Source organism: Copadichromis virginalis, linkage group LG23, assembly GCF_057382275.1.
Source record: "Copadichromis virginalis isolate Kocher_CV1m ecotype Utaka linkage group LG23, C_Virginalis_male_GT1.1, whole genome shotgun sequence".
Lineage (NCBI taxonomy): Eukaryota > Metazoa > Chordata > Actinopteri > Cichliformes > Cichlidae > Copadichromis > Copadichromis virginalis.
Window position 1 is genome coordinate 34,156,619 of NC_140639.1, and position 24,442 is coordinate 34,181,060.

The following is a 24,442-nucleotide window of genomic DNA, read 5'->3' on the forward strand; positions in this document are numbered from 1 at the left end:
ATCCAATTTGAATTTTCCACACTAGTGATTTCTTTTGAACTGTGATTTATCCGTTATACCACCTTTAAAATGGATACAATATAGGTTAAATTACTGAATCAGTTGGTCGTAACTTTGTATTGTTGGATTAGGGCCTAGTGCATTAGTCCATTGGGTTTTTACCCTGATAAATCAAGACTTCAAATGTAGGTAATGCAGAGTACTACTAATTTATACAAAATAGTTCAAGTGTGGCTTCATCTTTTGTCTTTTCCCATTTGGTGTATTTGCTGTGAAATCCTGGCAGCATACAGCATCTTTGATTTATTGTCTGATAAAACCAAACCATCCCCAGAGAGCATGTTTAAAGGGAATTATTACAAATCCAGGCTCTCCTCCGTGCATGTTTAATGATTTTCCCTACATTTAATCTCAGGGAAAGTAGGTTCTGATTTCATTGTACTAGGAAAGTCTTATCATGCTGCTGCGGCAAAGTGTTAAAGCTCAAGTGAAAGTAATTTAGCCAGACAGAATGTTTGACAGGTATTTTCTTTGTGCACTGTTGAATTACTTTACACACATCCTGCATGTAAAATTCTTTGCTCCCTTACAGACACTAACACATACACCTGCCTGATTGTTATTTCTCCCTGTGTTATCTTTTCTGTTTTACCTTTGGCACTCGCACACAGAAATGATCAGAAATTCAGCATCCTGTCAATATTCTTTTTCTTTGTTTTTCTTTTCTGTTTTATAGAATATCAATTTAGGATTTAGAAAGTCGTCATTGAGGCCACAGTTCACCTTAAAATCTAATATACATTTGTTTTCTGCATGCAGTTAGCTAATGTTCCAGTCTTTCTGATAACAGCACTGAATTTTGCCGTGATCACACACGCAGGCACAGGTGCACCCTCACAAAGGGAAACCAACACTAGTTATGGTTTCAAGACTGGTTATGATTTCACATTGTTCACTCTGAAGTGTGCATCTGTCTGTCATTGTAGACTGTGAGGTGTCAGCACTTAGTAGAAAAAGAAAGGGGATTCAGGATCCAGCACATGCACTCACATGCACACAAACTTAAACACAGGAGCCTTCATTTCCTGGAGATTGTTATTCACTTCATCGTTTCCTTGTCTTTGCTAGCCTTCACTTGGTGAACCTTTATGTTTTGACAGTGTGGAGATTGCATCTCATGTTGTGAATACTGACAGAGTGACAGGTCTGAAGTTCTTCTAGTGCCATTTTCATTAACCTGTCTTCTTCATTGATTGGAACAAAGCAATACTTTCTAAGTTTTTAAGTGCTTATAGGGCTGAAGTAGGTATATAGGATAGCATAGAATAGAACAGAATAGAATAGCTCTTTTTTGTCATTGTACATGTACAACAAAATTGAGAGTACTCCACACGAACTGTGCAGGAGTAAAAAAATAAAAAGTAAACACATCAGGAATAAATAACTAGAGGAAGTCTAGAGGAATGTGTACAAAACAATAGAAAGGCACACAATGGAGAGCAAAGTGCTCAGAGTGGCCTGAGTGATGAGGGTTACTCAGACCATGGCACAGATTGGAGAGGTAGGCACGGGTGGGGTGTGGGGATAGTGTTTGTTGACAGTGCGAATGGCCCAGGGGAAGAAGCTGTTTGTGAGGCTGGAGGTGTGGGACCCTATTGACCTGAGGTGCCGACCAGAGGGCAGCAGGTAACAGGTGGTGGGCGGGGTGCAAGGGGTCACCTGTGATGGCCCTCGTTTTCCTGAGACAGGAGGATCTGGCGATGGTCTCCAGGGGTGGCAGAGGGCAGCCAGGGACTTCTTGTTCTCAGTTGTGGACCATGCGTACCAAACAACCAGGCAGTAGAAGAGCATTATCCCCATCTGAATAATGGGCCCAGCATAAAAGCTAATTTTTTTCCACATATGTCTCTCATTTTGTTTTTTTCCCCCTTTTTCCTTCTTGTTTTTTGTTTATTTGTGTATAAAAGTCAACAGCTTCCTTAAGACAACTAAAGATTATTATCATGGGTCAGGTCCATGCTAACATGCCACTGTCTTGTGTTGCTTATGCTATACTCAACAAGAAAAATTCAAGTCATGCCAAAATTATAATTATTATTAGTATATTAATTATGTATCAAGTTATATTTATGGAATGCAATGGAGACTACAAAAAGTCTATTTGGTAGCCATCGATCAGATGGCCAGAACCTTCACCTCTGACTGCCATCAACCCCACTAAGCACCGGCCCAAACACATGCCTAGGCAGGCCTCAGGCAGACCCAGGACTTGCTGGAGAGATTAGATCTGCTGGGGAATGTCTTGGTCTTGTATCTTCATGGGATAGATTCAACAAGGTGCTGGAAGTAAACTTCAGAGATTTTGGTCCATATTGACATGATAGCATCAAACAATTGTTGCAGATTCATCAGTTGCACATCCACGATGCCAATCTCCTGTTCTGCTACATCACAAAGGTGCTTTGTTGGATTGAGATCTGGTGACTGTTTGATCATCTGTTGGTCAGCATAGGGAACTCATTTTCATGTTTAAGAAACCAGTTTGAGATGATCTGTGCCTTGTGACATGACTCAAAATCCTGTTGGAAACAACAATCTAAAGATGGGTACACTATGGTCATAAAGAGACATGGTCAGTAACAATACACAGGTAGCCTGTGGCTTTACTTTATGAGACTTAATTGGTACTAAGGTACTATTCCCCACAACATTACACCACCACCAGCCTGAACTGCTGATAAAAAGCAGGATGTATCCATGCTTTCATGTTTTTCGCAACACATTCTTACACTAACACAAATGTTGCAGCAAACAGACTCATTAAACCAGGCAAAGTTTTCTCAATGTTCTATTGTCCAATTTTGGTGAGCATGTGTGCATAGCAGATAAAGTTTCCTGTTCTTAGCTGACAGGAACTGCACCCTGTATGATCTTCTAATGCTCAAAGTAAAAAAAAATTACTATTCTTTCCCATTTATCTGCTCTGTTTTTCAACTTCATAAGGTCATCTTGACCATTTTTACATGCTTGTAGTTCAAGTTGAGTTCTGTGTGCCCTGGGGGTTGGTGACATGTAATTGGCTGATTAGATATTTGCAGGTTTACCTAAACAAGTGAGTGTGCATTTATTTTATTTAATGTATTTTTGCCTTTACTATTATTTTTCAGTGATTTTAAAAAAGTAAAAAAAAAAAGAAGTAAAAATGTCATATTTTTATGAATGGTCTTCAAACTTTACAACAATATACTACACCTTCAGGGACATTGGTACCCAGGTTGGGGAAGCATTTGTCCTTGACCTTCATTGTAAGGACCCAAGCTCAAAGTAATATTTAATAATAAATGGTATGGAGAAAGCAGTAAAACACTCATTTAATTTTTTTCAACACGACGCCCTGCAACGTCAGAGTGAAATATATATATACATATATATATTTATATATATGTATATATTTGCTCCAGTCTTGCCACATGATATGCACAATGACAGTGTTCTTGCTGCACCACTTGTTCCATGTACAATAGTAAAATAGGATTTAGTCAGTCCTAAGTGTTGAACTGTGTGAGGATAGCATTCTGAGTGACAGATTTATTATTGCTCTATTCTTCACAGTTTAAGTCACAGCTTCCTTGGTTCACCATCTGCTTGGCTCACTGAGTTGCTCTGTTCCCTCTAGTCTTGTCCCCCTCTCTTTCTCCACATTTAAGTTGTCACGACTTCTTAGAGCACTAATGGGCTGTTAATCTCCATCTCTCATCAGTTCTGTTCTGTTACGTTTTGTTCTCTTTTCTCTTCCCTCTTCCTTTCTTCCCCTTCTCCTGCAGTATATCACCAGGAGCACCTTCTTTGCTGGCTCAGCACTTCCCCTCTCTTTCCCCCTTGCCTTTCTGTAATGACACTGCAGCATTTAGGAGTGTTTGTGTGTGTCCTTGTGGAAAAAAGTTGTTCGTGTGGCAGTTTTTTGATATAGATATTGCAGATTGTTTGGATAACTGTAGACGGATGAGACGGATAGCCATCATGACAGGTAGAGCAGAAATGGCGAGATGAAAGAGTGCAGCTCTTGGCCCTTCGGAGAGGTGTTGGCAGCGTTTTTTCCTCAGTTCACTGCACATTAGCTTAACAAGGCTGAGAACAAATATACTGACCACAGTTGAACACTGTTGAACTAAGAGTAGAGTGTAATGAGATCCTTTAAAAAGCTCTTAATAAGCTCTTTTTTTTCTCTTTTCTCTCTGCAGATGGAAAAGTGTATGCGCTGGGGGGCATGGGTGCAGACACAACACCACAGGCCCTGGTTAGGGTGTATGATGCAGAGAAGGACCAATGGCACCCAATGACATCTATGCCCACACCGCGGTATGGAGCCACGCCCTTCGTAAGAGGAACCAAAATCTACGTGATGGGTAGGAAATACATCATGCAGATGTTATACTGCTAGCATGTGCGTGTTAGCATATACTGACATTTACCTTAAAGCTGTAGAGAAATACATGACTTCCTGCCAGTGGTGCTCCATTAGGCTGATCTCTCTCCTTTTAGTCTCAGACAGCGTTGTCTTAAAGCTCCTTAACTGTCATTTAATATGTGCACCCAACCTTTAGATCACTGCCATCTTGTGTTACCATTTGGTATTTCTACTGAAAGCTGTTCTTACATCAGTCTCAAAGTATAGTTGTCTGTCTGTGAGAGTGTGTCTATCTCCTGTTTACAATGACAGAAGCTGGGCAAGAGGCCAGCAGTTATTTTTCTGGTGCTTTGCACATGCACATTGTGGACAAACTGCTGCTGGTCTGCTTTTACCACGCTCAGATCAGAAACACAGCTAGCATTATCAACTAAATAAGCTTCTGTACTTTAACTTTGTAACAGATGAATTTCCTCTTGCAAACCACCCTGCCTATCATGCATGATGTAGAAAAGAAGAAGTATGAAAAACACATTAATAAGGAAAGCTGTGACAATGAGTAAGCAGGGAACGCAGCTCTGACCATGTCAGGTCTAATAAAACAGGTGAACAGGCGAACAGGTGCAGGTTCAGCAAAGACTGATGTCTGAACCTGCTGTTTTGCCAAAATTCTACCTTCAGGTTTAATCCATATTTTAATACCACTAGTTGATATTGACAGTTAATCATTTCACGTACCTCTTATTAAATTCATATTTTAATATACTAGGCCTGTATGTTCATTTCGTCACTCATCCAAGTGACTTCTTCAGTCTCCGCTCACTGCAGGTTTCCCCAATCTTTTAAACAGAACATTTGCATAAGGACTGAAACTGGCACCAGTGCCAAACAATGGGCTGGGAGGTTTGTTTCTTGATCATTAATATGCAAAATGGCATGACCATCGATCAACAACCAATGATCAAAGACCAATCATCAATGGCCATGAGTACCGTTCACAGATAGTTGAGGAATGGTTGCAATCACAGTATTTTAAGATGGTGAAAGATGTAGCCTTAGGCCCCCTCCTCGATTCAGAGATGGTCTTTCGCTTTTCACATAAATGGTCTCTTTGACTCTGTGCTCAAACCAGCGTTCCTCCCTGTCCTGGATGTGCACATCCTCATCAATGAAAGAGTGTCCACTGGCCTGTAGGTGTAAATAGACTGCAGAGACCTGGTCTGACAAGGTGGCTATTCTGTGTTGTGCCATCTGCAAAGCCAGAGGTTGTTGCATGGCAACCTCCTGGCACCTAACAGCATACACTACATTACTCTGTTTGTGCCGTGAGACCGAATACTTGGGGTGGACAATTTTTGGCGCAGCATGTTTTAGGTTTTGAAAGCCACAGAGTGTTTAGAGAAAATGCATCTCAGCTCTTTTCCCATGCTCCTGACACATAAGGGATCACTAAGGGTTTGTGCTTAGGCAGCAGTTGTCTCTTCTGGATTGCCTGGAGCTCTCTTTAGGTGCCTTCCCAGCTTCCCAGACAACAAATGTCCAGGTGGGATAACCACCTTTACTCAGGGAGTTCTTGATATGAATACAAAGCATGTTCCCATCATTACAATGGATTTTTAGTGAATGTGAAATTAGTCTTTTTCATTGGTTTTTCCCTTGGACCTCCCACAGGGATGTCATTTTTGTGCAGTTTCTTAATTATTGTTGAATCATGAACTTTGAGCTTAGCTGACACAAGTGCGGCCAACATATATCTAAATGTTGTTCTGGGTTCTTATCTGACCTCCTGGATGAGTCACTGATGCATCCTTGGAGTAATTTTGGCAGACCGACCACTCCTGGGAAGTTTCACCAGTGTTTCAAGTTTTCCAGTTAAAGGATAAAGGCTTTCTCTGTCATTTACTCGAGCGCCCTAAACCTTAGAAATGACTTTGTAACCCATCAATATTTTTTTGTTTAAAGTAATTGGAGGTTATTTCAACACTTAAAATTTTAGTGTTTAAAATGTGTTTACATTTCATTTCCAAATGAACTCTGTGAGTTTTGAGACACAGCAGTCATCTGTCAAATGCCCCCAAAAGATTCACATGTCCTCTTGTGCTGTAAGAGGGTTGATTAATGGGTCACTGTAACATGGAGACCTTTGTTTCAAACCAGTCTTTTTAATTATTACTTAATAATTACTTTTCCACAAATTAACCTAAGCCTATGCTATGGTATACTGCATATTACTTGTTAAGGTTCAAAATTGAGGAGGGAGAGTACAAACCACTCTTGGTCCAGTAGGTCTTTGGTCAAACAATGATTTTAATGAATACACGCGTGGGAAGACACTCTGTACGCAGACAGCCAGTAGTCCTCGACTTAATCAAAGCATGAACAGATATTTTATAGCATCAGGGTTTGTTTACTGACGCCCCTTCATGCGTCACCGGTACATTTTATACATAGATCAGATCAACATCATCATGACTTTTCACCCAGAAAATCATCTTCTATTTTCATGGCTTGGTACTTTCCGTTCTTATCTTAAAATGAATTGTTCCTCTTTCTTGCCGAGACAACAAGGACGATTCCTCTAAATAAATTTAACTAATGTGTGTGTATGTGTTGACCTCACATGCTCTTTGTGTCACCTCTTCACCTACTGTCTGTGTCTCGTCCTCAAATGCTCCTCAAAATAACCTGCACTTAGACTCTGCTTTCGGTTTCAGTTCTGCAAAAGGCACACTCTGCAAACCTGCAACTTCCTGTCAGCCTGCAACTTAGTCTTTCTGAAAGACACACACTGTTCAACCCCTGAATGCAATATAAACTCCAGATTATATTATTAATGCAATGGTAATAATGACAATTATTTAACAATAGCAGTAAAATAATTTCCCTTCTCCACACTCCCTCTCTTGACCTCTGGAACACCAGAGGTCACAATACATTGTGTCCTCACGCAGACCCTCTCTGGTGGTCTCGGACCTCGAGATCTCCAGGATCCTCGCCCCTCCTGTGGTCGCCGAGATCGATCTTCTGCAAAGGAAACAAAACACCTTTTCCTGCACCTCCCTAACTTATCCTATCTGGGACTCTTTAATCAAAAGCCTGATCCTAATTATCTTCTTAACTTATTGACTTGTATTTATGTATACTCTTCAACGTTACTCATCCCTTTAGAACTCTTTAAGCCCTGCTTTCACGTCCGGTTGCTCGCTCTATTTTCCCTTATCTGATCATCAACATCCTGTGCACAAATTGTCGCTGCTGCAAGTTCCTCTACTCCAAAAGAAAACAACCACTTTAATCAATTAAGTTTAAGCATATAAGCAATTACTCCTGTATACATTTCATCATAGCTAAATGCTGCCTTGAAACAATTCCTATGCGTTAACTTCATTTTAACCTCACATTTCCTATGTTATAACCCATTTTGGTATAGCCTTTTTATTTCATTTGCTCCCTTTAATGTAACAATACCTTCTAATTCTAATTTATCAGACTTAACCAAAATATATGCTTTCCTTCCTCTTTGGTCCTTCTTTAAGTTCAGTTAAAAGCTAAATGAATTTAAGGCCTTTTGCCTGGAATCAATACTGTCATGTGTGTTTCTTAACTCTGTGTCTGTAAGCGTGTGCAATCCTTCATGAACTCATATTATCCTCACAGTAGATTGGCTAATCATAGCGCTAGCCAAAGGCTCGTGACCCTCCAGAGACAAATTTGAGCCACAACTCCTTTAAAAGCACAAAATGCAATATGTATAAAAATCATTTCTATTTATAAGCTCCCCCTTTATCCTAAAAATACCTCCTATGTAATATCTGTATGTGTAAGCCTACATTATAACCACTACTTCTAGAAATCAAAAAGAAATCAAACCTGTTCTACTCCTTCAACCCTCACTAATTTTCCCTCTAAGATTTATTCACAGCTTTGAAAAACCGGCATTGTATCTTCTAAACAGGATTCAGTTCTGTCATGGTCCTGGGCCATGTTGGCCCAGTATTCTTGGTTCCTTGTATTTTCGCTCCTTATTTAGGCCAGGTTTTCTGAGGTGTCCTGTTGTGGTGTTCCCTAAGTGTTTTTTCCCTTTGTGACTCTTACCCCCTTGTGCCCCTCTGTCTATTTATGAGCTCTCGTCTCTCTTTGTGTTTATTCCATGTTTCCCCCAGCCTGTTATGTCTGTGTTCTCCCCGTGCTTTCTCTCCTCCTGTCTGAACCTCTGTGTACTTCCTGTTTTACTTTGACAGTCTCTCGTCAGTATGCGTAATGTTGTGTTCACTCCTGCCCTGTCTCGTTATGTTTATCAGTATCCCCTGTGTTCCCCACCTGTGTGTAATCTCCCTGTGTTCTCTGGGTGTATTTAAGTTGTGTCTTCTGTTATGGTAGTTGCTGGTTCGTCTGTGTTGTTTCCCCTCGGTCTCCCTGCGTCTCGTTTCTGGTTTGTGTTATTAGCTTACCCAGTTTAGGTTTCCGGTTTCTTGTTTTTCCACCAGTGCTGTTTTGTGCCCACCGTTGTAAATAAATATTCACCTGCACCAGAGCTGCCGCCTTTTGGGTCCTTTTCTACAACTCCACACGGCTTGCCTCGCAAACCGTGACAAGTTCACTTTTAATCCTTTAACCTTAACTTAAAAATAACAGTTTCAGTTTTACCATATCCAAATGATCAAAAACCCAAAAGGTCCTAAAATGATCCTAAATTATTAAACAATTAAATTATTAAACCCTAAACCCCCCTTTATCTTGATACATTTCATGTGTCAAGATACTATACAAAACTTAAAAATGCTCAGTTTTCCCCACTCATGATCCAATCTATGTCATAAAAATAAACTTAAAACAGAACAGTTATCAGTCATGTGTTTCTTCAATTAATGATAACTGAGTTACATCAAAAAATATTTCCCCTTTAGCATTTGGCATTCTCCCAACAATATACTATAATCCCATAATCTAACAAAACAAAACAGAAATTTTCTCTGGTAAAAGCAAATTGTTTGTCCACATTAATTCATCCTCACTCACATTCAGTCACACATTCACTCACATGCAGTCACACATTCACTCACATGCAGTCACACCATGTATTTGCTGATAGTGGAGCTTCCCGCACGATCAGATTCTCCACCCTCAGCAAAATGAGCTCAGTCATTTTTATTTTCCATAGGAAAATATTTCTTTATGCTTTTGGACTGGATTGACTCGCATAAAATCCTTTTTACAGGGACTTACGACCTTGATCAGTCCCCACAGGTAGCTCTCCTCAGCCAATTGTAATCTGGAAAGCCGCCTTATATTTGCTCTTCCCGAGAATTTTCAGCGCCGTTATTCACTGTTGCAGGCCTGCTTAAAACAGAAATGAAAAAATAGAGCTGATTGTTAGCTCATAAAAACAAAATCACCTGACAGGTTTTCTTTAAGTGCACTGTTACAAAATAATGGGCCCAATTTTAGACATGTCCATGTTTCCTAAAACTCCCTCTATTAAAACAAAAACACCAACAACCCAAACCTAACTGACCGAATCAACCCATTACCACAACAACCTCAACAACCTTAAACACACAAGTATTTTACCACCACATAATTTCACCTCCTCAATACACCGAAAGTCTCATTAAAACCACTCAATTTGCACACAAAAATCACCCCCTTATGCTCTTAAATGCAGCATAAGACCCCTTACGACATCATATAATCACTAAACTATAAATTCCCCACCCCAATCTGCACTTCTCGTCTCTGCTATGCTTCCTCTTCCTGAAACTCACAGTCACACACACACTCAGGAAGTTCCTTCGTCATATGGCTTCTTCTATTCCTCAATTACAAACTCAAATGTATTTTATTAAACATTCACACCATTGTATCATTCATACAAAATAGCAAGCTGTTCTTCATTGCATATGTTTGTGTTCTTAGCCAGGTTTAATCTCTATCTCTGCATTAAACTCCATGAGCTTGTCTTGTCTTTATAAGGTTAATGCATTTTCTGTTTGTGTATGTGAATTTGCATATGGTGCTTTTGCAGTGTGTCAGACTCCTTCATAATTTTGCCTTTAAACAGTCAATTTTCTCCTCCCCAAATTTACTAACCCAAATTCTGATTTCCTACCTTAAATAGCAGCATTCCTTGTCCTCAGCCAGAAGGTAGGGCTCCACTTGCCACTTACCCCCTCTGCCTCAGCCCAGCGGCCTTACCCGTCAGGTCCCGTCTTCTTACTGAAGCCGAGTAATCGTGACTGTGCCTGCCTTAGGTTGTCCCAGGGTTTCGAGGTGGGATCTTACCCGTCATGGGCTATCCAGCCTTCCATACTCGCCTGATACGGGGCCCAAGTGGGCAGGGGAGGGAACACACTGGCTCTGGAAATTAAAGGAGTGTAAGCTGCTTCCTTCATTGCATCTTATATTAAACTATCGCACTTCTGACTCCTTCCTAGAATAATTTCACATATGGCACTTTGTGTATGTGTGTTTTCTATTCATTAATGTAATTGTCAGTTATTTTCTCTCCCGGTCAGGGAACCACATTATTTTCTCTCTTCATTTTACCTTCTTTTGTTTGTTTGTGACGCTCTACTTTAGTTCTACTAAACCTTGATGTAAAAACAATACTCCCTTATTTCACGCACACACTCTGCATTTTGCCTACGCACACACTTCTCTCTCAGACTTCCTCTGTTCACACATCACCTTGCACTCACTCTACTATCAACTTTCATAGTGTTATTATTATTTAGTATTTTGTACACCTCGCACAGAATCATTCAAATCGAGTACTCACAGCATTCACATCACAACCTTCAACTTTCACTTTCAATCCTGCAAGACGCAGAGATGGACATCTCCTTCACCTAACATAAAACTAAATTACCATATCAACATACAATTACTGAAATTCAAACTCAAATACACCGTCTGTTTTAATAAAGTCAAAGAGTAAACAGGTGTACCAAGTGTATGTACTTATGTGTTTTAAACTGAAAGAAAAAGAAACTCAAACTCTTATAACATCACTCATGCCTCTCTCAAATTAAAAACACTTTCAAACTTTAAAACCTCCTACTTTACATCACCAAAGAAATACCTCTCACACCTTTATTCATCATGTCAAAGCTTTCTCCATTTTGCACAGCCTGCCACATGTTTAACAAAAAATCGCTGCCCGAGAAGGCTCCCACATATCAAGGTGGTCGTTCTCACAAATTTCCAGCAGACCCTCAAATAAACAAAAACAACGACCCAGGCAGGCTTCCAGTTCAGCCTCCTCAATTTCTATGCACACCGAAAACTCATGGGGAGATTCTTCTGTCTCCCCGTGTCCTACACAATTCACCTCCAAATGATCCCCTACAATTGAAATTTCAGTGTGGAATGACGCAGAGATTAACATTCCCTTATTCATTTACTATATGTAACCTGAATTTTTCTCTCTCTTATCAAATAACAAAGGTTATCTTTAAAATTTGTTATTGAACTACTAATTAAGTTGCTTTTTATGGTATCAATGGTAAACTACCCCTAAAAAGTCCACTTCATTGCGTGTCCATTGAGATACTTCTATTAAGGCTATTTAACAAGTTCAATTTACACATATTCATTAATCTGTCACGCTTATTAGTGGCTCATGGTTACTTAAAACCTATGTCTGACTTGACCACAGAGTTAGAGTATCATTCAATCCTCTCAGGATGACCACTCCACTTACTCTGCATCCAGTCAGCTCATGAATTAACAACACTTGCAGACTGTAACCCTTTTATTTTTTGTTTATGCCTTCAAATCCACCTTAAATCTTCTTACCTAAACGTTGGTTTTAAACACAAACAATTCTTATATTCTATTTTGAAACGCTGTCACCATTCATATATTTACAATGTTATTATTTACTAAGCCAGCATTTTAATCGCAGACATTTATCCACATTTGCAAACAATAGTTATAGGGCTGAATAATCACACAAAACCGAAAGCATAGTCCTCTCATGCGCTCTGCATCAGTTGCCTCATTTGCATGCACACACACTCTCCATCTAAAAATGGCAGCAGGCAGTCAGTGCATTACTGACTCGACACACAGAGATCTCTCACACCAAATTTTCTTATTCTATATTACAACGACGTCTTATATTTACAACCACTGTCAGATCTGCCAGCTTTAGCGCCTACACAATTTTAGACAAATTTAAAATAACCGCCCAGCGGATAAACTCCGAGTTTTTTGCGACCAATTAACCAGTATCAAGACTTTAACTGTTTCTGGCCTCATTTCTAAAATCCCTAACTCAATTTAAAAGCGTCAACCAACCCAAACTTTGAAGTTTTAGGTAAAGTTACACGCCCGAAGTCCAACTTCTTCTGACCAAAAAAGCGCAGGTACCGTTCCAAACGGTAAGGAGACTTTAACTCCTAGCTTAATTCCAGGATGCCCTGTACCCCACAGTTAAGCCAAACTGAACTAACCCTGTTCGCCGACAGGTCAATGTCGCGCGTCCACGACAAGGAGGGAGCATAACCTCCGGGCTCTGCGCTTCCTACCAGTCCAACTGGCGTTCTTGAGTAATTTATAATACTTTGAAACAACAATCAACACCCAAAACAAGTGTATAACTGAGGCAGATGCAACCTAGTGGTCAATTTGACCGCTCAGGTCCACTCTTATGACCAAATTTGGACTCTAACCAACAAAATAACCAATTCCCTACCAAACTACTTGAGACTCCAACTCAATTTCTTTGGGACTTCAACCCAGTATTTAAACTTTTCTTATCAGACTCTTAACTACTTTCATTTCTTCTTAGCAGAACTCTAACTGCTTCAACTCATGAGATTTTTCATCAAAATCAAAGCAGACATTTACCGGCAACTTTTACTGAATAGACATTTAATTTTATCATCCAATTCAGCACACTTCGGATAAAATCAACAGGCCTGTGCCTACCTCTTTTTAAAGGCGCCTGTCCCCTCAGTTTGGTTGCCGGGTCACGCCTGCCTGTCTGACCACAACGGACCATACATCACCGTCTACACCTCCAATCCTCCCTCCTCAACCACCGGACGAAGCCCCCAAATGTTAAGGTTCAAAATTGAGGAGGGAGAGTACAAACCACTCTTGGTCCAGTAGGTCTTTGGTCAAACAATGATTTTAATGAATACACGCGTGGGAAGACACTCTGTACGCAGACAGCCAGTAGTCCTCGACTTAATCAAAGCATGAACAGATATTTTATAGCATCAGGGTTTGTTTACTGACGCCCCTTCATGCGTCACCGGTACATTTTATACATAGATCAGATCAACATCATCATGACTTTTCACCCAGAAAATCATCTTCTATTTTCATGGCTTGGTACTTTCCGTTCTTATCTTAAAATGAATTGTTCCTCTTTCTTGCCGAGACAACAAGGACGATTCCTCTAAATAAATTTAACTAATGTGTGTGTATGTGTTGACCTCACATGCTCTTTGTGTCACCTCTTCACCTACTGTCTGTGTCTCGTCCTCAAATGCTCCTCAAAATAACCTGCACTTAGACTCTGCTTTCGGTTTCAGTTCTGCAAAAGGCACACTCTGCAAACCTGCAACTTCCTGTCAGCCTGCAACTTAGTCTTTCTGAAAGACACACACTGTTCAACCCCTGAATGCAATATAAACTCCAGATTATATTATTAATGCAATGGTAATAATGACAATTATTTAACAATAGCAGTAAAATAATTTCCCTTCTCCACATACTGTAATGTTGTTATTATTGGCAACAAAGAAGCAATTTCTTAATCCAAACCAAATGACTGTGCCTAAATCTAACAGTTTTGTCACATATCTGGATAAGAGTGATCTTTATTGTTGGTGGTTGATGTCTACTGCTGGTATTGGTCATATCAGGGGGGTAAATGACCTAAATAGTCACCTAAAGGTCTTTTTGTACCTTAAGCTGAGCTGATGCTTCCCTTATATCTCAGGTATATGGAGCATAAATATTGGACTGACGTTCTGTTGGTAGGTAGAAGTTTGTCAGTTAATAAGTTTTAATCTTGCTTGACTTGATGGAAAAACAAATAAAAGTGAAATTAATACAACAATGCAAAAGTGTTCTGATACAAGAAACACTGTGTTTCTTGTATCAGTGTTTCCTGTGTTTTAAAAGATTAATTGGGGAATATCCGTTTGCCTCGTAATGAGCTCTCCCACACATGAGTTATAAAGTGTGAGAAACAGAGAGAGACGAGGTCAAAGCAGGTGGAGTTCAGATGGTGTTCATTTATCTGATGACTCAGTGTAACACTGATATATATATGGTGAAGAAATCAGTTTATCACAGGTCAAACAACAACATCCATCACCCTGACAAATGATTGCTGTCTGCCACAAAGTGACCTCCCTTTCATCATCAGGTAAACAAGCCGACATTTGGGCAATGTGGCTGTAAACCGAATTCTATATTCACGTAAAAACAACAGATGTGCAGGCGCATCCTGCACTCTTTTAGCACTGCATCATGGCTCAGGGGGTTGGGGATCGCATCTGTAACCGGAAGGTCGCCGGTTCGATCCCTGGGCTCTTGTGTCCTTGGGCAAGACACTTTACCCTACTTGCCTACTGGTGTTGGCCAGAGGGGCCGATGGCACGATATGGCAGCCTCGCTTCTGTCAGTCTGCCCCAGGGCAGCTGTGGCTACAACTGTAGCTTGCCTCCACCAGTGTATGAATGTGAGAGTGAATGAATAGTGGTATTGTAAAGCGCTTTGGGTGCCTAGAAAAGCGCTATATAAATCCAATCCATTATTATTATTATTATAAGAAATGGCATAGCACCTTAAATGTAATTCAGTGTCTGCTACCTATGATGTAACCTAACACTGAACACCACGGCCACCGGTCCAACACACAACAATACTTTTGTACTTTTATTCAGCAGGCATCGTATGTCAAACTGCACAGTGTTTGCGTGTTTGCAGATATTTGTTGAGCAGTAAGAAATACAGCATTTGAAATAACGTGTTAAAAAAAATGCAGTCACTTTATGCTCTTCAATACTATCTCAAATGAATCAGGCTAACTTTATCCTGTGAAGATTGTCCTATAAATGATGTCTTTTGTATGTTATTGTTTGCTTCATTTAACTTAAAATCAGTTTGATGTTTGCAGGCATATTATGACAGGAAATAATAACTCCCACCACATGTCTTAAAGTTTATTGAAACGTTCCCGTTTTAAAATTGTGAGGAGCAGAAAGTAGAGATTTTGTGTTAAAATGTAGTGAGTAAAAACAAATGGCAAATAATGTAAAATAAATTCAGAAGTACAGATATCAATTAAATATGACACTTCTAAATAATTATAGTAACAAAATATGTGTACTTCATCTACTTTCCACCTCTGCTTGGTGTCCTGGACAACAAATGTTTGCATATCAGCTGCTTTAGTGGAGAAGAGGAAAGATTGGCTTCTTCTTTAAAACCAACTCCTAAGTTTCAACAAAATCACATGGTATAGTAAAAATAGCCACAAAAACAAATAAACAAAAAAAATCCAAAAACAAACAAAGAAAATCTTTAAGTTTTAAGTAGAAGAGTAAACTCATTCATGTTGGTGTGGCTGCAGCTAATGATGCCGGGAAGTGCATGGGACAGAGAGCGATGACTAGTCTAAAGTGCAGCCACGTGGTCTGTGCACAGATGGGAGTTTAATCATATTATATCACATTAGACACAGACTAATTTGTAATATACGAAGAGAATATAAATAATTTATGCCGTTTTTTTAAGCTCTCTCTCTCTCTCTCTCTGTGACTGTAATGTCTTCTCGCTGGGATTGCGTTAAAGCTTTACCGTACCTTGCACATTCATGCTGCTTCTACAGCTGCTGCTGCACTTGAGGGGGTTGTTCTCTTCAGCGGGTGCTTGAACCTCTTTTCATTTAAATTCCCTGTGTTCCCAGTCAACAGTGGCCTTGCTGGCAAATGACGTAACTCACGAGGCTTCCCAGCGCTTTGAAATTCGTGTGCCTACCTGCCTACGTGTGTTCACAGTACACATCAAGGATTTTGCAGCAGCGTCGTGGTTAGCAATCAGCACACGTGCAGCTGAAAAACAGTTGTCAGCAAAGTGAAGGATGACGAAAAAGATTATTCAGTGAAACAAATACACTAGTGTAAAAACACACACAGCACTGGATGAATACTGCACCACACTTCATCAGCAGCAAATAATGATAAAGAATCTAAATCATGACAAAAACAAACATCTTCATTTTTACCACTGAATTTACTGCATCAGGCCAACAAGTAAATCATAAATGGTGTTTAACCAGCCAGCAGTCTGTACTTTCACCCCCAGTAAGAATCTTGGATAGCTGATGAATTACTGTAACAACAAACATCACAAATCTCAGAATGCACACCATTACACGGCAGTTTTCCTGCTTATTCTTTTTTTATTGGCAGCTTGGGAGACATCCAAGTGTTGGCTTCTGCTGGAGGCAAAAGTGAGAAATGCTTACAGCAACATACATATACCATTTCAACCATTTGTTACTGAACCACAATGTAATATATATTCCTTATCAGCCAATGTGGAACACAGAATGGACATGAATAAAGAGCAAACAATATGAAAGAGGACAACAGCAATCTGGCACAGCAGTAGCTAACTTACTCATAAAATAAAGTTAAACAAGATGTTTTAGTTAATAATAGCTACAACTGAAAAATGTATATTAGTATATTTGCTCTAATGAATGTCTATGTAAATTATTTTTAACACATGAAACAAACAGTTTTCCTTAAGATTTACAATGTGTAGGTATTTATTTAGTCATTTATGCGCTAAAGGTGGATCTCCTGTCTCCTCCTTACTTCTTTTAAATTTTAAATTTGTTGACAATTGACATGACAGTTTTGATCAGCAAATAGCTAATATTGCTACACCGATAGTATTGGTTATATTAAAAAAATAAGGAAGGCTCTATAATTCACATTTGTAGAATGCACTCCACACACACATTGTTTATGCTCAGAGATGTCTCGTTTATTTAGGGTTCTTTATGCAACAACCCACAGTCTGGTCAGCGCTGGTCTCAGCTTTTCCAACAACCCCGTCTCTCGTCTCCTGCCTCACTAAAAAGGGGAAAAAAGACTCATCAGTCCAAACACCGCCAGCTGTGTTCTCACCCGCCTCCCCGGCACTGCCCCCTTGAGCTCACTGCACCACTCCTCCCCTGCAGTTGAGCCAGGGAGCACACCTCTGCCACTATGTTATTTTTATGTTACCCTTACCCAAATGTTTACTGCGACTTTACTGCACATCTACAGTGCTAACATGCTAATGTTTTTCAGATACGCACCTGAGACCCAACCTATTCATTTATTCTCTGTGTAATATCATATAGAAGTCTGAAGGTTAGGATTTGAAATCACGTGCGATCATATTTCACCAACAAAGTATACCTGGAGAAATTTAGCTTATGCCAATACTGGCTAGCTTGGTAAGCAGTGATGCTGAATGCGCTACTAATATCACCTTAGGAGGCCATTTGATACACTGCAGGTTTTGGTGCTTGCAATAGTTTTTTAGTTTTGGATGCTTTAGTCTTTTTTTTTAAATAATTGCTATGTTAATTATGCCAGTTTAAAATGCTCTGATGTTAAAATGGTTACAAAGCCCAGACACAGATTCAGTGGTAGCTAATGTTTAATTAGGTTGGTGGAGTTTACTGTTGCTACATTAACATATTTTAATGGATGTAATTTCACTTTTTCCTGTCTCTGTACAAATGTAGAGCCAAAGTATGGATGCTTGTTGTCTTCCACTGGTGACAGACTGTAATTTTAACCTGTACAGTAGTGACTGGTTGGAGATGTGGTATTGATTGGTATTTGTATTACTGATATTGGTCTTTCACTCCCTAGGACTGTTGTGGATGCTCACAAAATGATTATTAATGATTAGCAGGATTAGTATTTTCTCACTAACTAGCTACAAATAATACATAGATAAATTGTGTTTGGAGCTTGTCAGCTGTTGAAACAGACAACAGTGAACCACACAGTTCATGAAACAGTCCTTTGATGCTCTTACATACCGATCCCAAATGGTGGTCTGCAAAGCTCCTTCATTCTCAGCATCTGTCAGTCATAACAATTAACCAAGTTGCTAATAAAAAAAGAGCTATTCAGAAAATCAATTAACCGTAATTCATCTTCGTTAAAAGAACCTAGTAAGAAAATGGAACAAATTAAAATATTAATAATACAGTAAGGCTGATTATGCATGGGTCTCCCGCTATATGATTGTACCTTAGCGCTGGCTTCTACCTTTAGCTATGGAGGCTCATGAAGCAACGGGCTAAAGACTAATGGATTCTTTTGTTTTTTGTTTTTTTTTATTGTCCAGATTTCTGTCTGTTACAGTGGGGCAAAATAGTATTTAGTCAGCCACCGATTGTGCAAGTTCCCCCACCTAAAATGATGACAGAGGTCAGTAATTTGCACCAGAGGTACACTTCAACTGTGAGAGACAGAATGTGAAAAAATAATCCATGAATCCACATGGTAGGATTTGTAAAGAATTTATTCGTAAATCAGGGTGGAAAATAAGTATTTGGTCAATAACAAAAATACAACTCAATACTTTGTAACATAACCTTTGTTGGCAATAACAGAGGTCAAACGTTTACTATAGGTCTTTACCAGGTTTGCACACACAGTAGTTGGTATTTTGGCCCATTCCTCCATGCAGATCTTCTCGAGAGCAGTGATGTTTTGGGGCTGTTGCCGAGCAACACGGACTTTCAACTCCCGCCACAGATTTTCTATGGGGTTGAGGTCTGGAGACTGGCTAGGCCACTCCAGGACTTTCGAATGCTTCTTACGGAGCCACTCCTTTGTTGCCCGGGCGGTGTGTTTTGGATCATTGTCATGTTGGAAGACCCAGCCTCGTTTCATCTTCAAAGTTCTCACTGATGGAAGGAGGTTTTGGCTCAAAATCTCACGATACATGGCCCCATTCATTCTGTCCTTAACACGGATCAGTCGTCCTGTCCCCTTGGCAGAAAAACAGCCCCATAGCATGATGTTTCCACCCCCATGCTTCACAGTAGGTATGGTGTTCTTGGGATGCAACTCAGTATTCTTCTTCCTCCAAACACGACGAGTTGAGTTTATACCAAAAAGTTCTACTTTGGTTTCATCTGACCACATGACATTCTCCCAATCCTCTGCTGTATCATCCATGTGCTCTCCGGCAAACTTCAGACGGGCCTGGACATGCACTGGCTTCAGCAGCGGAACACTTCTGGCACTGCGGGATTTGATTTCCTGCCGTTGTAGTGTGTTACTGATGGTGACCTTTGTTACTTTGGTCCCAGCTCTCTGCAGGTCATTCACCAGGTCCCCCCGTGTGGTTCTGGGATCTTTGCTCACCGTTCTCATGATCATTTTGACCCCACGGGATGAGATCTTGCGTGGAGCCCCAGATCGAGGGAGATTATCAGTGGTCTTGTATGTCTTCCATTTTCTGATGATTGCTCCCACAGTTGATTTTTTCACACCAAGCTGCTTGCCTATTGTAGATTCACTCTTCCCAGTCTGGTGCAGGTCTACAATACTTTTCCTGGTGTCCTTCGAAAGCTCTTTGGTCTTGGCCATGGCGGAGTTTGGAGTCTGACTGTTTGAGGCTGTGGACAGGTGTCTTTTATACAGATGATGAGTTCAAACAGGTGCCATTCATACAGGTAACGAGTGGGGGACAGAAAAGCTTCTTACAGAAGACATTACAGGTCTGTGAGAGCCAGAGATTTTCCTTGTTTGAGGTGACCAAATACTTATTTTCCACCCTAATTTACGAATAAAGTCTTTACAAATCCTACCATGTGAATTCATGGATTTTTTTTTCACATTCTGTCTCTCACAGTTGAAGTGTACCTCTGGTGCAAATTACTGACCTCTGTCATCATTTTAAGTGGGGGAACTTGCACAATCGGTGGCTGACTAAATACTTTTTTGCCCCACTGTATGTATAATCTACATAACAGAGATACATCTGTTATATAGATTATACAGATGGCTTATTTTTGCTGAGCTGAATTTGGTTTAGAATGCAGCTCAGACCCGTGATTATATGTAGATTTGTGCAAAAGCTGTCTCCTTCAGTAGTGCAGCAGTCCAGATTCTCTGTTTTACACTTTTGCCAAAATGTTAGTCTGTGGAGTATTGCAGCAACACTAAAACCATATGTGAACTATGTACTCTCAAGGAAAACCATACACAGTAGATTCTGCTCCAATCAACCAAATCTTTTGCATGGAATCTCTTTTTCTCACATGTAATGCTTCCCACACAGTTCGACTCTTTGTCTCGCTACTGCTATCGATCTCTCTGCCACTCTGCCCACTCCAGCTGACCCTCTTCCACTTTCTTCTCTCACTCCTCCACATTCTGTTTTTCTCTTTCTATAATGCTTTCTATAATTTCTCTGTCACTCTCTCATATTCTTTACATTTCCCCCTTCTTTTTCCGCTGCCTCCCTCCCTATTTGCCTCTCACCCCTGGCCCCCACAGTGCTGTCTCACAAAGCTTGCCTTCCCCTTGTAGTCGTATTTTACAAGGTTAAGTTATGATTTGTGGAAGTAAACAACTCCTAAGTGTCCTAGGGGAGCTCCCTGCTGCTGTGCTCTCCTTTCAGCCCAAAATGAAATGTGGTCCCAGCGCTGGTCTGTGCACTCGCTAGACTTTGACATAAATGCCAAGGAAACTATGTGACAGGCACTGGGGATTAAAAAGCAATGAAACAGGAAATGGAAACAGGGACAAACAGTGTCACACAGAAAATTTGCATTTGTCCTTGGCTTGTTGTTTGTGCACATGATAATATTTCTGGGAATATATTTCATTTATGAGAAGGGGCATGCAGTTTCCATGTCTTCATGATAATACACCGGTGACTTTGTCAGTTTGCTCACATTTCACTTCTCTGGATTTGTCATAATCATAAATTCATTGAATCTCTCTCCCCTCTCCTCCAGGTGGTCGCCAGGGAAAGATGCCGGTGACAGCACTGGAGGCTTTTGACCTGGAGATGAAGAGCTGGACACGTTATTCCTGCATCCCCAGCCGGAGGGTCTTTTCCTGCTGTGCTTCAAATGAGCGAAGCCTCTTCAGCCTTGGGGGCCTCCAGCAGCCGGGGCCGCATAACTTTTACTCCAGACCTCACTTTGTCAGCACCACGGAAGAGTATGATCTGGATCAAGGTAAGCTGTTATTTAACCCTGAAGGAAGTCATGAGTTTAAGATGACATTTTTAAGGTCGAACTCAAGGGATGAAATACAGCCTGAAGGAGCAGGAGCTTTCTGGGTGATCCATTAAACTGGTTAGGCAGCGGTTTTGATGCTTTCACTCTCTCTTTCACTCTCTTTAAATGGGTTTGAGTATTGGAGATTAGCCCATTATAGTTAGATGGCAAGTATTTTGTAAAATTTTCTACCTGTCCAATAGTGCTATACCTGCCTGACCACCGCAAATAAGGTAAATGGTTCTTATATAGAGCTTTTCTACTCTGTCTTGAGCACTCAAAGCGCTTTACACAACTTGTACATTCACCCATTCATATCAGTTTGCACAATGCACCCTTTTCTACTGTTTCTAAGTGCTTCCTAATTTTTATCCACATACATTCATACTCCAGTTGATGCACCGGAGAACAACATGGGGTTAGTATATTGCCCAAGGACACTTGGCATGCAGACTGGACATGTATATTTACATAATTTCTTTCTCTTCCTCCCTCATTTTCCACCTCCTCATCTTTCTCACTTCAAGCATTATATAATGAACTGAGCTCATGGCTCTAACACATGAAAATGTGCATAAACATGCCTATTTATGTCTCATATTGTGGCAATTACTTATTGTCAGCAGATCAGACACAAAATTCTCCCATCTCCGGACAGGTGACAATGAGTTGGCTAAAGAACAACAAGAAGGTTGTAAGTTAACATTATGGCGGCTAACATTAGGTTTGAGTATCCTAAAAATCACATTTTTCCTCTGAAAAACAATTTGATTACATTCTCACATCATAAGAGAGTTTATTCGCTAAGTGCCTGAGTCTATCATTGGTAGATCCACTTCAAAGAAAGTTTCAATAATCCCAGCTAACAGCAGCTAACAGCAGTGCTTACTGACAGAAATGTTCAGGATATCCTCAACAACTCACCTCGGTATCGCTGTAATCAGTTTGTCATCAATTTCGATGACACGCTGACTTATAGCGGACTCCCAGGACACCGGACAAATTGACACTGCAGTCATATTGACAGCTGAGGTAAATGACATTTGTCATACAGTGGCAAATGCATTTGAACTGGGATGTGAAAAAACAGAATTCAGTTTACGGCAATCAACAGACATGTGGAGTGCTCTTCCCACTCCCTTTCAATATGTAAATGAATCAGAACGGTAGCGATATTGAAATGTATTGATTTTTGTATAGTATTTTTTTCTCTTATTTTCTTTACTAAATGTACCTGTATATTGTGGTGGACAAATTTTACACACTGTGCCTTTAAAAAGGAGAAATTGCATAAAAGTTTAAAAGATAGATTAAACAGATATAAGCACAAACATATGCTTCCTTTCATAAAGAAAAAATAAAACAAACAAAGAATAAATAAATAAGGAAAAATCACACACACATACTTGCAATGATAATATAACAAATTATGTATTTATGTATGTGAATTATTGAAAATGTCAGGAATATTCTAAATTATGGAGCCTTATATTGCGTTATTTTAACATATACTGTTGTCATTTCAGTCTTGTGTTACAGCAAAGGCAGATAGTTAGAATGAACCACGTGTCAGCCTCACATAACACACAAAACTTTAAAAAACTACTCACATCCTTCCAGCTGAAGCCTTCTTATCGGGCTTTTCTTTCTGCACCTTAGCTTGTTAAATGAGCTGCCAAACAAATTTGCACAGCTACGATCAGTTTGCACAGCTAATTACCTGCTCATGTGCAGCACATTAAACCATCAACAACTTGCATTTCTCTCCGGCTGGTTAAGATCAAACATATGGAGCAAATGTTCTTCATTTCAGTGATTAAAACACACACACGCACACAAAGGAATGATGAACAGTGACTTCAGCGGGACGGCAGCAGGAGTGAGAATTTATTTTAGTGCGTTAACAATATAATGCTTTCATTATTTTAGTGTAGTGTTTTAATGTTTTGAAAATGGCTTTGCTTCACCGTCCTTTAATAGTGTCTGATTAAGTAAAGAAGGATCTCTCCTTTAATATGAAAAGGCTACAGGATGTTTAGTATTATCACAAAATGCAATAAGTTTAATGTGTCAAACAGGAACAGAGAGAAACAAGGCTTTTTACTACAATGAAGGGACTACAAATGCAAGCCTGGTTTAATAAAGTACTTTCTCCAGTTGAGGTAACTAAAGTTCCAAGTCCACTTTTAGAGCACTTCATGTACTTATGCTTGATAGACATCAAGCATAAGTACAAAACATCATAATTCGAGACACCAGTTTCTTTCTCAGTTCCTTTTTGCTGCTGTGGTCTGTGTTATCATACCTCAGCTGGCTTAAGGTGTATAGGATCTTGTCTGAATACAATGTATACATGCAGCGGTATCCTGGTTTCTTTCAAAATGCTGCAGCTTACAGGCTTAAATGTCATTTTGTTTAAAACTAACATAAACACAGGAATGGAGTGCTTCAGAACTTGACTGTAAGCAGGATACTCACCTCCATATAAGCTCACCTAATGTGCAGTTCGTGTTATGGATACTGCTGTGTTGTGCTAGTGTTAGGGTAAACAATATTCACATTCTTTCTTCTACTCCATTATTTGAAACTGTGGCACAATGGATGGCTGCTCAAATAGTCACGCCCTAACTTAAATTGTATAGGACAGCGGTCCACAAGCCAGGCCACAGACCAGTACGAGTTGAGGTTCAGGTGTAAATTTATAGTTTTCAAGGTTTCTATTGTCAGATATAAGCCAGTCTGTGGTGCAAAAA

General features: G+C 39.9%; 1 protein-coding gene across 1 annotated transcript in view; it reads left to right on the forward strand.

Annotated features, from left to right (window-relative positions):
* klhdc8b (kelch domain containing 8B) overlaps positions 1-24,442 on the forward strand; it is a 269,063-nt gene that overhangs the window by 166,217 nt on the left and 78,404 nt on the right. The window contains exons 3-4 of the mRNA XM_085449494.1: positions 4,242-4,406; positions 21,423-21,647. Coding sequence (XP_085305620.1) covers positions 4,242-4,406; positions 21,423-21,647 — 390 coding nt within the window. The remainder of the gene's footprint in view (positions 1-4,241; positions 4,407-21,422; positions 21,648-24,442) is intronic.